General features: G+C 41.9%; 1 protein-coding gene across 1 annotated transcript; it reads left to right on the plus strand.

Moving 5' to 3' along the window:
- Positions 1-1,010: 1,010 nt before the first annotated feature.
- On the plus strand, positions 1,011-11,963 carry ARFRP1 (ARF related protein 1). The gene is made up of 7 exons (XM_029087551.1): positions 1,011-1,107; positions 1,489-1,576; positions 2,072-2,154; positions 2,671-2,752; positions 3,246-3,316; positions 10,111-10,211; positions 11,772-11,963. The coding sequence occupies exons 1-7, from the start codon at positions 1,015-1,017 to the stop codon at positions 11,857-11,859; spliced, it is 606 nt and encodes a 201-aa protein (XP_028943384.1). The 5' UTR covers positions 1,011-1,014; the 3' UTR covers positions 11,860-11,963.
- The last annotated feature ends 2,058 nt before the right edge of the window (positions 11,964-14,021 follow it).

The raw sequence follows: 14,021 nt of genomic DNA on the forward strand, positions 1-14,021 counted from the left end.
GGGGTGGCGGGGGGTGAAGGGTCCCCTCGCTCGGTGCCCTGAGGTGCCCGGTCCTCCCCCGCTGTGCTCCGGCCTGAGGAATCCCTCCCTGCTGCTCTGGAAACATTTATTCTCCTTTCAGCAACGTTGTTTGACTCCGAAGTGGTTATTTACCCGCACGCTTGCTCGGAGTTTCCTCTCAAGTCTTTGCCCGGAGGTTCCCCGTGTGTGTATTTAACAGCAGAGCTGTTGCAGTGTGATGTGCTGTGTGTCAGCTGCAGCAGTTTGCACCACAGCTTCCTGCATCTTAGCAAATCTCAGCCTTGTCTGTGCAAATCCAACAACAAAAACCGTGGGGGCTTCTGCAGGTGTCGCTGTCACTTTGTCTTGTGCTTTTGGCTTCTTAACTTACCTGCCTCGTCTTTGTGGCAGTGTTAAAATGACAAAATACCTGTATGGTGGGTTCCCTAACAGAAGATTGTTGCTGGATAAAGCTCGAATTAAGATGATAAGTGGGTTTTATGTGCCTTTAAGATACGCTGCACTGAGTTTGGTCATTAAAGATCCCATTGTGTGGGATGAGGAACAAGGAGGGAGGGACTGGCCTGTACATTCTTACTCAAAATACTGATTCTGTGTATTTGTATGAAGCTGACTTAATTTTCTGTGGGTCTTACATGTTGCAAAAGACATTCAAGCTCTTCTTTAGCTCTCCTTTAAGCCCTGAAGCAGACAGGGTAGTTTTCAAACGAGGGCTGGGTTTGCAGTGGATGCTGAGGACTGTGTGCAGAAACAGAGGATGGAAACAGAAACAAAGATTATCTTCTTTGGAAGATAATCCCTCACTTGTATGTGTTTGAAATGCTATTTGCAGGATCTCTCTTGGATCTGTGATTTGCCTACATGTGGGAGTTACTAATACAAGAATAACAATGTTTATTATCTGGGGTTGGGAGAAACTTGTGTTGTGGAATGAGAGACTTTGGGAAATGACCTGTTTGTTGATGATTTCCTGGTTCTTGCTGCAGGAACAGGATGTACACTCTGCTGTCTGGACTCTATAAGTACATGTTCCAGAGGGATGAGTACTGCATCCTGATCCTTGGGCTGGACAATGCTGGTAAAACTGTAAGTGCTGTTTATTACCAGGGCATGTGCAATTCTAAACATCCTCCTGAGGTAAAACTTGCAACTGATAGGTCAGTCTTTCTCCAGCTGTATTGTGAGTTATTTTAGTGATGTCACACCAAAGAATCAACTTGTTCCCTCTTACTTAAATTTAGCTTAAGCTTTCAGGGATGTAGCTGAGGCTTTGATAAGCTCCTAATCACCTGTGATCCCTTCTTTCCTTTCTAAAACAGGGAACAAGAAGAGTGCTTTGTGCCAGGGTTAGGTAGGGTGGGAACTATTGGAGCAGGATTCTGCAGAAATTAAAAGGCAGGTTTGGGTTAGAATTACCCCAGCCAGTAAAACATTTGTGAGTAAATACTTTTTCTTGTTCCTTTTCAGACCTTCCTTGAACAAACTAAAACTCGATTTAACAAGAACTACAAAGGGATGAGTTTGTCCAAAATCACAACCACTGTAGGTTTAAACAGTAAGTAAACCTGGTGGGAAATTATTTCTTTTCAGGTTTCCTGCACAGTTAGACAACAGCTGGTCCTTGTTTGGAATATTTAAGAATTGAGAAGGGTAAAATAGATCTTGGAAGTAGAGATCATATCTCCCAAGTCTCTGTGTCTTTTTGGAAGAGAGTAAAATAGACTTTCTTAGCTTATGAGGAAAAAAACCCCTGACATCTTAAAAAATGCAGTGTTCTGTTTTAGTGCTGTGCTCAGAGGGAATTGAAGCTCAATTTCACTGGGGTTTCCTGGCTGCCCTGATTCTGGTATTATTTGCACTGATATGACTCTGATATTAGTGATCACGCTTTGTGAAGATCTTGTTCTGTTGTTGAAAGTAGCCACTGTGTGTGATTTGTTCCTCTAGACAACTCTTCAACCCCAGATTTCTTAGGAGGGGGGTGCAGGTGTTTGTTTTTTGGAGAACTCTTCTAGTTTTCATTGGTTTCTTTTTTCTTCTTTCCCTCCAGTTGGTACCATTGATGTTGGCAAAACTCGGCTCATGTTCTGGGATCTTGGTGGGCAGGAGGAACTACAGTCTCTTTGGGACAAGGTTGGAGATTCTTTTCACAATGTTTTTGTCTCTTCTAGAGACAGTAATCATTTAGTAATCAAGCAGTAATCATTTAGTAATAATTTAGTAAGTAATTTAGCATTTAGCAGTAATCATTTAGTAATCATACAGTCTTAGCAGCAGCCTAGTATTTAACATCAACGCTTTTCAACTACATCTGTGCAAGATTGGTGAAGATAATGCTTAATATTTGCATTATTGTTTACAGACAGCCATTCCCAACCCATATCTGAGGGTTGTACCAGTAGAGATAAGCTTTTCTGGGGGGACAGATAAGCTTTTGTACCTGTTTTATTCACTAGGCCTGCAAACAGAACAGGCAGTGCATTCTTTGTGCAGCCACTCTTCACTCCAGACACCTACTATGGGAACAGCTGTCTGTAACTGGTTGATCTCTTCCATATGTATCAAAATTTTGCCAAATTAAAAAGAAAATCAAGAAGAAATGGTCCCAGTGGGTTGATAGATACACTAATGTCTGTGTTTTCCCCCCAGTATTATGCTGAATCTCATGGTGTGATCTATGTGATCGACTCCACTGATGAGGAGAGGCTCTCGGAGTCTAAGAGAGCGTTTGGTGAGTACCTGGTGCTTCACCCATCCTGTGATTTCCTGATGGTTTGTGGCACAGTTCTGTCATTGCTGTCATGTCTGTTCCTGTGTCCCTGATGCCAGCTCTGTGGCCTGTTGGTGACACATCTGTGGTGCTTTTGCCCTTTTTTTTTTGAAGTCTGTCTTGTCTGTAACACGGGACTCACTTTTGTTGCCTATAAAAGCCTTGAATACTTGTGCTTATGCTCATGATTTGGAAATTTATATTCCTTATTCTATATTTATCACCTCATTATTTCTCAGTAACATGTTCATTGATCAAAATAAAGTTTGGACTTTAATCTGGAATAAAATTCTGTGAAGAAAATAGACCTGAAAAGTTGTATCAAATGGAACTGTAATGCAAGAAGGAGCCTCTTGCTTCCTCCCTGTGTCCAGACAGTCTGTGTCAGATGTTTGCAGAGCTTTGTCTTCCAGAGCTGGCTAAACCTCTCTGGTTTTGTTTCTGTGCTTTGTAGAGAAGATGATTACCAGTGAAGCTCTGGAAGGGGTTCCCATTCTGGTGTTAGCTAACAAGCAGGATGTAGAGGTAAGATTACAGCAGATTTATTTCTTAAGTCAGCAAATCAGCCTGGGAAAGGTGAGCTCTGCATTCCTGTTACGTGGATTTCATGTTCCTGGACTGATCCCATGGCACTTTCCTCCTCCTGGGAATAATGGCTTTGAATTTAGTTGTAATTTTTTCCTTTCTCCTACAACCCTTTTCCAGTGGCACAAGTGAACTAATTACAGACTCATCTGTCTTGGCTGTTTTGAACTTTTTATGTAAACAGAACTGATTGTGTAGCTGTGGTGGGTCTTTCTTGTGCTGTGACTTGGTATCTTGATAGTGTTTTTTTCCCTGTTTTATTTAGCAAAAAATAGTTTGGTGCAGTTTGTTTGTGCTGCTCTACTGTCACCTGGGATCAGCACAAGTGTGTGTGAAGCAATATCATCCTTTTCCCATAACCAGATAAGATCTGTTCAATTAAACATTGTGTTTGTCCTGGAGCATTCCATCAATGACAGCAATTAATGGCAGGGAATACTCTTCCTTGATGGTATAATTTGAATTCTTTCTAGCGTGTCCACAACTGCCAAGCTCTTGTTTTGTGTTTGGCAAGTTAATGGGCACTACAGTGTGACTGTTTAGGTGACACTTCCAGGGCAGTCCTCATCTCCCCCGGCATGGAAAAAAAAGGGAAGAGAGTGCCTGTAGTGGCTGTGGTGTTTTCCATGTTTTCCTCCTCCTTTCCACACTGGAATTCCGGTGCTGCAGTTGGAGTGATCAATCTGTAGATGGAGCCAGAGACTTTCGGTAGCGTTGGGAGGAGCAGCGCTGGCAGCTGTGATCAGGATCTGTTTCACAGTATTCAGATACTTCCCCGCTGCTTCCCCTGGACTTCACACCTCTCCCAGTGAGTGTACTTGTGGGAAATGCTTGAGACTCCCACAGAAGTCACTTTGGCTTTAAAGGAGGACTTGGTTGCACTTCATGTGTACAACACAACAGGTGTTTTTGGATGATCATAAGATTATCTAGCTGTAGAAATAAAAGAAATGTAGTTCTGCTTAAAAAACAGAATGAGGTGAAGAGACAGGACTCCTGATTTCTGGTCCTGACTTTGCTGAGAGCTGCAGTATGTGGGGAAATTGTCTTCTCTATGTGGAAACCAAACTACTGACTCTGACATTTCCATGCAACACTGCAGCTTTACAGCAGGGAGCAGCCTGCACTCTTCTCTTTAGCTGCTGAGAATTAAAGGATGTGCAGTGACCTGGAAAGCTGTTCCATTTTCCTTCTGGCTTTACATGCACATTTTGTTATGGGCATACTGCAAACACCAGCTCTTCTGGCTCCCTAGCCAGCCTGAAGAGATATGATTGAGCAAGTGGATTTTATAGGAGAAAGAGCTATTTGGAACAGGCTCACAAGATAAAAACCATGACTGACTCCTTGCCCCTTCTGGAGGGTCCAGGACCAGCCCACAGATTTAGTGTCTTTGTGCAGCTGTAGATCTGTGAGGAGAGATTAGCAAAGCTAATAACTAAACAAAGGAATAACTAAACTGTATATTTAGAGGTCTGCTCCTGGAGTACAATCTTGGGTGTGGACACAGAGCAAAGAGACATTAATGCTATTAACAAAACATTAAAGGGACTATAGCATATTTTTCAGTAATTATTCAGGTTCACATAAGCCAGGTTTAGAAAACTAGAAGGCTTGTTTCTCTTCCACTGATCTAGCAGAATTGAAGAGCTCTGGAAGAAAATCAAACGTTACAGGATTATTATTGAGAGAGATTTTTCTGCTCTGGATCTCCAGACATATAATTGCAGTGGGGAATTCTCACCAGCATCCCTCTGTCATTAATGTGGTTCATGATATAAAGATAAGTGGTATCTTAACCTTGCTGGTATTTGCAGATGAAAGATAATTCCTGATGATTACATCTTTAAAGGCCAGTGGAAGACTTGTGGTGAAATATACCAGAAGTAGTGCAGCTGACATAGATTTATTTTTTTAAAGTTTACATTCCTCACAATAAGTTAACAAAAATTCTGACTCAATGCCTGAAATTGCATAAGGTGAATTTTTTGGCCCTGATGCTGAATTCCTTGTAGGAAAGAATTCCACTGTTAACAGGCACTGCTACCCTCAGGTAAGTTGCATCCTGCCAAGCATCAGTGGTGTTTGGCCTTATCAGGAGATCAGATACAGTCACAGACTGGAAAAAATACCAATCCTAATATCATGACAATACTGAATATGATTTTTTGTTGTTCCAGGGGAATGCTCTGTGATTAGCAGGAGCTTCAATACTGGATAATTTTGTAATTAATTAAAAGACTGGGTCAAATGTGTGTTGTGGGAGGGAGTTTGTTTTGTTTTTTAAAGGAACTGTTGCTTTGTAGGGGAATTAAATTACAGTTGGACTTGATGATCTTAAAAGTCTTTTCCAAACAAAATGATTTTAAATGTCTAATACATAATAATTCCTGTGGATTCCCTTTCAAGTCAGAAAGCCACTTTTGAAAGTATTAGGTGGTTTTTACCTGCTGTTTCATCTAAAAAAATCTGCAAAATAAGAATTTTTATTTGCTGTTTTGATGTGAATGCGACTGTTTAAAGGTTTATAAAAGCTCTGTATTTCTGAGCTGTACAGTGATACATTAAAACCTGAGGACAGAATGGCTCATTTTGGAACACTATTAAAAACACTTGAGCTGAAAAAATAGCATCTGAAAATAACCTGGTATTGCCCTGGTCTTTGGGAGGAAGTCTTGCCTTCCTCATCTTAAGATAAATTTAATTTGAAATCTCCAGAGCGTTGAAAAGCTTCCTCATGTCTTCTGAAAAATGAGAGGAGTCATGGTGAGTAGCAGCATGTGTTTGAAGACTCGTAGTGTTATCTGTTTTCCACACAGGTGTTGGAAAAGAGGCTTTCTGCATGACAGCCGTTCTAATTTCCACAGCTTCCCTGTAAAATTAGTTTTCATTTAAATAAGCTTGTTTTAATTTAAACAAGCTCGAGTTTTAATTTAAAAAGAAGCTTATAACAAAAAGATGGGACAGAACATAGGCTGGTTAGACTTTTTGTTAAATAGTTTTAGTTAGATTATCTGCTTTTCCATTGTTTCTGGTTTAGTTCTGTTCTGTCCATCAGCTTCAGGTTTTATCCCGATGTGAGATCAACCAACAGCATTTCTGTCCTGCTGTGGATTTAACAGATGGATGAAGACTTTCCAATCCAATATTTTTTTTGCCTAAAACAGCCACTTATGCTTTTGTGCAGGTGACTCCAGAAATGGAGCCTTGCTGCTTCGTGTATTTCTAGGTGTCACCATTCCTGAGTCTTAATTTGGGGAATGCTGTTCTGAACTCTTCATAAGAAGGATTTGGTTGTGCAGGCAGGTCAGTCCTGGCTAGACTGTGCTTTGAAAAACCATAATGAAAAGATGGTTTGGAATAAATTATTTTGGGGAAGTTGAGATAGAAATAGGATTCATCAAGTTGTGTGAGCTTCCTCTGAAATGTCTGGTAGATAACATCACTCCAGAAAGGTCATCTGTGGATTTTATTATTGTAATGGTACACTGTTTATGTGATCACAAATCCAGCTTCCCTAGTTTGCTCTTAGTTTATGTGGTTTCAGTTGAGAAACAAAACACATCTCTAAACAAATGTTTTGTACCATAGATAGGGAGGTGGAAACAAGGGGAACTTGGAAGCCACAACTGACATTTTCTTCTGAGCATGAGAAGCTCAAATGCTCCTTGTTGAAGAGGTGGGTAAACTGCCTCATCCTCTGCTGTAAGACAAGATGTCCAGTTCATGGCTTTCCCTTGAACACTAGAACAAGGTTTCTCTGATAGCTCAGTGGTGCTGTCACCTCTGCTGTGTTAATGAGCTTCATCCCAAGGGGAAAAAGACATTCCCCAAAACAGATGCTGTGATGTGATGCTGTGACATCCTCCTATGAACAGTGTAAATGGCACAACGGCTCCTCAGGAGCAAACCTTTCTGATGCAGATTTCTGAGGAGACCAACGGCTGGACAGCATTGTGGAAGCTCAGACAGGCCACACTTGGTTATACCCGAGGGTGAGAAAGGGAAGTGATGGTTGTGGATTAAACTGGGGGGAAAAATAGCTCCAGCAATTGTAAGGTGCACTAAGAAAAGTGGACTTCTCAAAGGCCTCCAGGATGGACAAGGTGAAGGAGGTGGGTTCTCTGCCTCTGGATGTGTGCTGCTCTGCTGGTGGCTTTGGGAAGTCCATTGCCTGATTGCTTTGTAGAGGCTTGTGGAAGTAGAAATAAAGGGCAGCATGACTGTGCTCTGCAGTGTTATTTCCTACCCTGAACACTTTATCTCAGATTTATTTTGGAAAGGTTTAAAAATGCATCCTCATTGAGGAAAGGAGGAATGGTTATACTGGGATGTGAAACTGTGATAAGCTCAAAGTTTATTTCAATAAATGTTTGCTCAGTTTCAGCAGCCTTGGGATTTAACCTTCCTGCTGCCAAGTTTCATTTACTGAAAAAAAAGTAATGACAGGAAAAAGAGCTCAAAATATTGACGTGAAGCTCTTCCTCCTCTCCAGTTGTTGGGTGATTGACTTGTCAAGGGCTTTGGCTTAAATCAAGAGGCAGTTGGACCTGCCTTTCTTAGACAGTGAGCACCATCCCAAATCTAAAGCAGCATCTCTTTTTAAAGTAGCAGCTTGCAAAGGATGATTGTTTGGTAGTAATTAATCTCTTGCTCATCTTCCAGACCTGCTGGTATGAATTCCACCTCCCAAATCCAGTCTGATTCCCTCTGAAGTTAGGTTTTGGTTTTCTTTTTCAAATCTATTTAACTATTTATCCCGTGGATGACAACTCATCTTTATGAATTGCAGACTTTTCATTTGAGAAATACTAAAGTATAGTGTGTGTGTATATATATATATATATATAAAAAATTGTTAGGGCTTTGTTGCAATGAAGTAAATAACATTTCTGGGTACAATTTCCAGCTCACTGATTGAATCTGCAAGTTTGAAATGCAACTTGGGTCATAAGAAAGTGCAGTCATCAAAAGTTGCACAACTAATGAATTCAAGGGTGAATTGGGTGTCGTTAAACTCCTCTCAAGCCATTTCTTAAGAACTCTTCTTATTTATAAGCAGAGTTGAAACCTGCTTAATTATCACGTGGTCATCCCCACAGTGGTTTCTTGTGTTTAATTTCTCCAGAACCACTATTTTGCATCATTAATTCCCATCTTTCTGCTAAGGCCCAGGCTTGTGGAAGACTGAATTCCTGTTTACAGGCAGTCTGTTCTTTCCGAGTGTACATCCACTTGGACTCATCCTCAAGACTCACAAGGGTCTGGTTTGGCATTTGAGTAAACACTTGCCCAAAGTATTTGAGCCTCATTGAAGGTCCAAATTGTCTTTGTGGAGAGAGGAAGAAGGCTGGGCTCGTGGCCAGCTAACGTGCTGGAATGGCTTGTCCAAAGTTTCTGAGGAAAAAGTGAGCACTGAGATTGGAAAAGGATTTTCCTTGTACCTGCTTCCTGTGTTCAGGGAGGAAGATGCAAGTCTAGACTTCAGTAGGGCGGGTTTGCTTTTTGCTGTGTTTGTAACTCAAAGAATATAAAGTTTTTGTGGTAACACTGTGATTTTATGTCAGGAAAGTAATCCACTGGCTTACTGAGAGGCTTATGCACTTGTGTATGTTAAAACCGCTTCCCAGCAATCTCCTAGCAACCTACAGAAGTGCAAGGTGATCAACAAAAACGTGACACCAGGCATCAGGAAACAGGCTGCATTTGGTGCTGTCAGCATTTCCTCCTGCATGCAAAGTGCAAACAAACAAGGTGAGGGGGTTGTGCCTTTAATGTCAGGGAACGTGCTGAGAACCGAGAGGAAAAATCGCGTCCAGGCCGTTTCCTGAGAGTGCAGCGATCCAGGTGCAGGAACTGACTTGTCTGTGGTTCTGGCAGGTACCTTGTCTCAAAAACCTTTTAAATAGATCCCCTCTTGCAGTGTTCTGGTGGAAAGAACCAGTGTGTGATGATCGGTCTGTTCTAGTGACAATATCCAGTACCTGAAGGGGCTGCAAGAAAACTGGGGAAGGACTTTTCATAAGGGCAGTTAATGACAAAACAAGGGGAAATGGGTTTAAACTGAAAGAGGGGAGGTTTAGATTAGATATTAGGAAGAAGTTCTTCACTGTGAGGGTGGTGAGACAGTGTCCCAGGTTGGCCAGAGAAGCTGTGGCTGCTCCTCCCTGGAAGTGTTGAAGGCCAGGCTGGATGAGGCTTTGAGCAACCTGGTCTAGTGGAAGGTGTCCCTGCTGCTGGCAGGGGGGTTGGGACTGGATGAGCTTTAAGGTCCCTTCCAACCCAAACCATTCTAGGATTCTATGATTTGGGGGGGTTGGAAGGTGTATCCCGAGAGCGTGCAGGTTGTGCTTGTTTTCATTACTCTCTTTGCTTAGAAGTGCACGTCTCACGGATCAGGCAGGTGTGGCAACGTGTGTGAACTGTCTGAAAATAACATTCTCTTTGGTGGAAAAAGAACGTGTTCACGTTTTTTTGTTTGTTTGTTTTGTTTTTTGGTTTTTTTTAATGTAAAGAAGTGACTTTTGGGGGGTTGGACTATATCATCTCCTGAGGGCCCTTCCAACCCCTATGATTCTGTAACTTTGCTGTGTTAGTGGGTGAGGGGGTTTAACCTGACAGCATTGTGCCATCCTGACTGAAGCAGAGCTGTGGATGTGGTAGGATTCATTTTGAAAGAAGGTCACTATCTCTTGTAGCATAGAGAGCAAGCTCTTCTTTGGTTTCCCTTGCAGACTTGCCTGTCAATACCTGACATCAAGACAGCATTTAGTGACTGCATTAACAAAATTGGGAAGAGAGACTGCCTGACACAAGCCTGCTCTGCTCTTACTGGGTGAGTATGGGAACGGATGGGGTTTTGGTTGACTGAACCACTGCAGAGTGTCACACAAGCACAGCAGCACTGTAGGATTTAATAACCCTTGAAAAGGAGCTGCGTTTCCTTCCCAGCACTGACAGATACTTGTTTATAAACCTTGGATTTGCACCAGGTCAGTAACTTCATCTCTAAATCCCACCTATGAAACATGATGAGAATGTCCTGCTGGCCGAGAGCAAGGGGACTTGGAGGCATATGGAGCTCTTGATTCTTGCCCTTTATCATCCCCTCTGTGTACACAGTGATCTTTGCAGTCAGCTTCCTGCAGCTCCTGGCTTTTATGTAAGAAGTCAGTTGAAAATACAGCTGTTTGTGACACAGCCAGAGAAATGAGTGGTGTTCCATTGTTGGCAGAGTCATTGTGCTCTTGCTTTCCTATTTTTTTTTTGGTGTGCAGCTGAGTTTTGTTATGTGGATAATATAACAATATCCAAGAGTTTCTTTACACTGGGGATGGCTGTGATTTAAGATACAGTCACTACAACAGACCAAAATTTAGGAGACTGATTCTTCTTCAGGCCTTGCAGGCCGTGACCTTGTCCAACCCACTGGATTCTTGACGTCTTAGCGTCACTATTGCACATTGTGTCTTGCAGTGCTTTGGTTACACTTTCAGTTCTTTGGGTGAAAAGTGCTATTTGGCATGAGTCAAAAATACTGTTCCAGATGGCTAGAAATATTCCTGTCTGAATTACTGCCTGTACAGAATCCAGAGCTTTTGAGATTGCTTATTTTCTTAATCTAACAAGAAAGCTGTATTATTGTACAAGCTACTGCAAAGGATAAGAAAAGCTTTTTAAACCATGAGAAAAATCTCTATTGTCTGCGTTGCTAAGAATCAAATACCATTAAGCAGATGAGTGACCACAAGAACAAGAACAATGGTTAAGCACTGACTGGAAGAGAAGTATTAGATAATAATCTTAAGAAATGCAACCTTTTCCAGTGTGAGTTTTGTACAAACACTTCTAGGTTTGATCTGTGTGGAATTTCCTTTCAAAATTTCAGTATGAGTTTGCACTCATTAAAAAGAAATAAATAAATAAATAAATAGTGGAAGTCCTGGCTGGGAAGCTGTGCTGACCAGAAAGTTGGTGACTTGCTTGGCACCCCCAGCACAGACGGTTACAGAAAGTTGGAGCCAGGATTGGAAGATCTGATACAACTAGTCTGAGACTTGTAGCAAAGTAACCTCAAACCAGCTGACTGTCAAGTGGTAAGTGGTTTGATGCTTGTTAATACCAAGGTTTCCACAGAGTTGATGACTAAATTGGACTTGTACAGACACCAGAAAAATAAAGGATGGAGTTTACATACCGAATTAAAAGAAATCAGATGCCCATTTTTGCATGTATGAGAAACTAACTTAGTAATGCTAACAAATAACTGCAGGGCAGAGCCCTTTACTTGCTCTTTTAAGGGTTCAGTTAGGGACTACATGCTCCATGTTTTTGTTCTTGGTTGGTTGTTGTTTTGTTTTGTTTTGTTTTAAATCTTGTCTACTTCTTTCCTCAGGAAAGGAGTGAACGAGGGAATTGAATGGATGGTGAAGTGCGTGGTGAGGAATATTCACCGGCCCCCGAGAAAGAAGGACATCACGTAAGAAATTCCAAGTCAGCCAAGGAATGGACAGTCTTTTTCCACACAGTTTTGTGTTCCCTTTAAAGGAGATGATCCACTGGATTCCTATTACACCTGATTCTTCCCTAAGTTTGGAGACAAACATTCTCTTTCTGTGTCTAAAAAAAACTCGAGCAAAGGATTCCAACTGGCTGGGGAGTGGGAATCTCTTACATTAAGTATTAAGTCATTGGCCTGGGAGCATAGACCGAGTGGCAATCCCTACACATTGTTGCAGATGCAAAGGACTTAATTTTCTACTGTATTACTTTGTGATTCTTGATTTGTTAGTCTAACAAGCTAGAGGCCAGTGACATGAAGGAACTCCTGAAGGAACTGTGTAGATGAAGAGGAAAGGGGAGAGAGAGCCTGAGGAATGGCTGTCCCTTCTCACTGAGAAGATACCTTGCTGCTCCAGCCCCGTGGTTACTACAGGTGGTGTTACTGGCCCTGTTATGCTGCTGTTTGTATAATGAGGAGAGACAGTGTTGATTAGAACTCAATTTCATAACTTTGACCTGTGGTAAATGCAGAGATGGAAGCCAGCAGCTGCAGGATGTTGCAGTGTTTGAAATGGGTGTTCTTAACAGGACATGAACTGGGAAGCACTGCCTGGCTTTGACTGCCAGTCTCTCTGTTGTGCGCTCTCTTTAATCGTAAAAATAATTGGTATCTTCTGTAACTGGAATGAACTGAGGCCTCTTTGTGATCTTTCTAGGCTGAAAGCTGAACCTCTAGGCAGGGAGAAATCGGTATGCAATAAAGCTTCCTACTTCTTTGAACTTCTCTTGCTGAAATAACTGATGTTTGGAATTGGTGGTACTTAGCCCTCTAGTTTTTTTGAGATGTGAGAAAGAACAGAAAGGCAGTTCTCAAAGTCAGAAAGCGTTCACTTCTCATGTAGCCTACCCAGCTAGTAATTCTGCTGGTGTATCACTAACATTTCTCCCAATATCTCTTTTTCCATCTGTTTAACAGCCATTTGGCAGTGGGTGTTGCTCTTCACGTGTTTGAGTTACTCCTGGCACTGGTGACCACTCTGTGCTGTTTGCTCACGTAACTAAGAGGATGTTATTCAAGCTCTATTTGAGCAAGTTAGACAGCAGTGTTTGTTTAAAGATACATTATTTGGCATCTGTCAAAGAACTTGCTGATAAATTTTCTGTGTGCAATTAATTGCATATTTTTTTAATGAGAGAACATAATTTATTCCCTCACCTTTGGGTTAAAACATGAGGGCAGCTGGACTATGAAGTGAGAGGAAATGATTGCAAACTGGAAAGCAGAATCTTAGCTAGGAGAAGGCCAGGCCAGCTGTCAGGTACGATATCAAATCCCTTTTGATCAGTGGCTGTTGTTAGAGCAGGTGGTGGAACACGGTACTCCAGCTTGAGTTTGAATGGTGCCAATGTCAACACTGTATCCCAGAAGAGTTGAACTGCAGTAGCTCTAACTCACACCAGAGCTTTCCTTAGGCTCCTTTAGACCTAGTGACCCAGCTCAGGTTTCTTCTGCACCCTGGGAATGTGGAGGATCCCTTGAAGACCACTCACCTGTTGTAAGAAGTGACACTTTTTTCTAGGTGTTGCATGTGAGTAGGGCTGAGAATTTCAAGTGTACAAAAGTATTGGATGCCCAGTGGCCAGTGATTGTAAGGGAAATCTCTCTCCCTTGGCCATCTCTGAGAGCCTGAGGATTTTCAAGGCATATTTGTGATCCTGGCTCTTGTTTTGGTTGGCAGGGTTGGTGCTAAGAAATAAAACAGTGCCTGGTGGACAAAAATGTCTTGCTGAGAGACAAAACACTTCAGTCAAGTAGACTGCTCTTTAATGGGATACCAGGGGTTTTCCAGGCTTTCCACATACTCTTCTCAGATCTTTTCCTCCCCCTATTCCCTAGGAGACCAAGGAGGAAAAAAACAGTTTTGAGCTCAAGGCCATAGCAGTTCTCACAAGTTTCTAGACACAAAGACTGCTTTGTGGGCACAGAGCAGCAGGAGGTCTTGGATTAAAGCAAACGTTTTGACTTAGGAATTCTGAGTTCTGAAGGGTGGGAGAGTCTTTCACCCAGAAAGTTGCATCAGCTTCAAAAAATGCTCTGATGTCCACAAAAAAAAAATCAGGGAGCTGAAACAGGCTGTGAAAA

Source organism: Antrostomus carolinensis, unplaced genomic scaffold (assembly GCF_000700745.2).
Source record: "Antrostomus carolinensis isolate BGI_N321 unplaced genomic scaffold, ASM70074v2 scaffold21481, whole genome shotgun sequence".
NCBI classification, from domain to species: domain Eukaryota; kingdom Metazoa; phylum Chordata; class Aves; order Caprimulgiformes; family Caprimulgidae; genus Antrostomus; species Antrostomus carolinensis.

Excerpts from the sequence above, each read along its gene's own strand:
- ARFRP1 (XM_029087551.1), top strand. The coding sequence starts at position 1,015 with ATGTACACTCTGCTGTCTGGACTCTATAAGTACATGTTCCAGAGGGAT. Across the intron at positions 1,577-2,071 it reads AACCACTGTAGGTTTAAACA|TTGGTACCATTGATGTTGGC; the intron begins GTAAGTAAACCT and ends CTTTCCCTCCAG. Across the intron at positions 10,212-11,771 it reads GCCTGCTCTGCTCTTACTGG|GAAAGGAGTGAACGAGGGAA; the intron begins GTGAGTATGGGA and ends TTCTTTCCTCAG.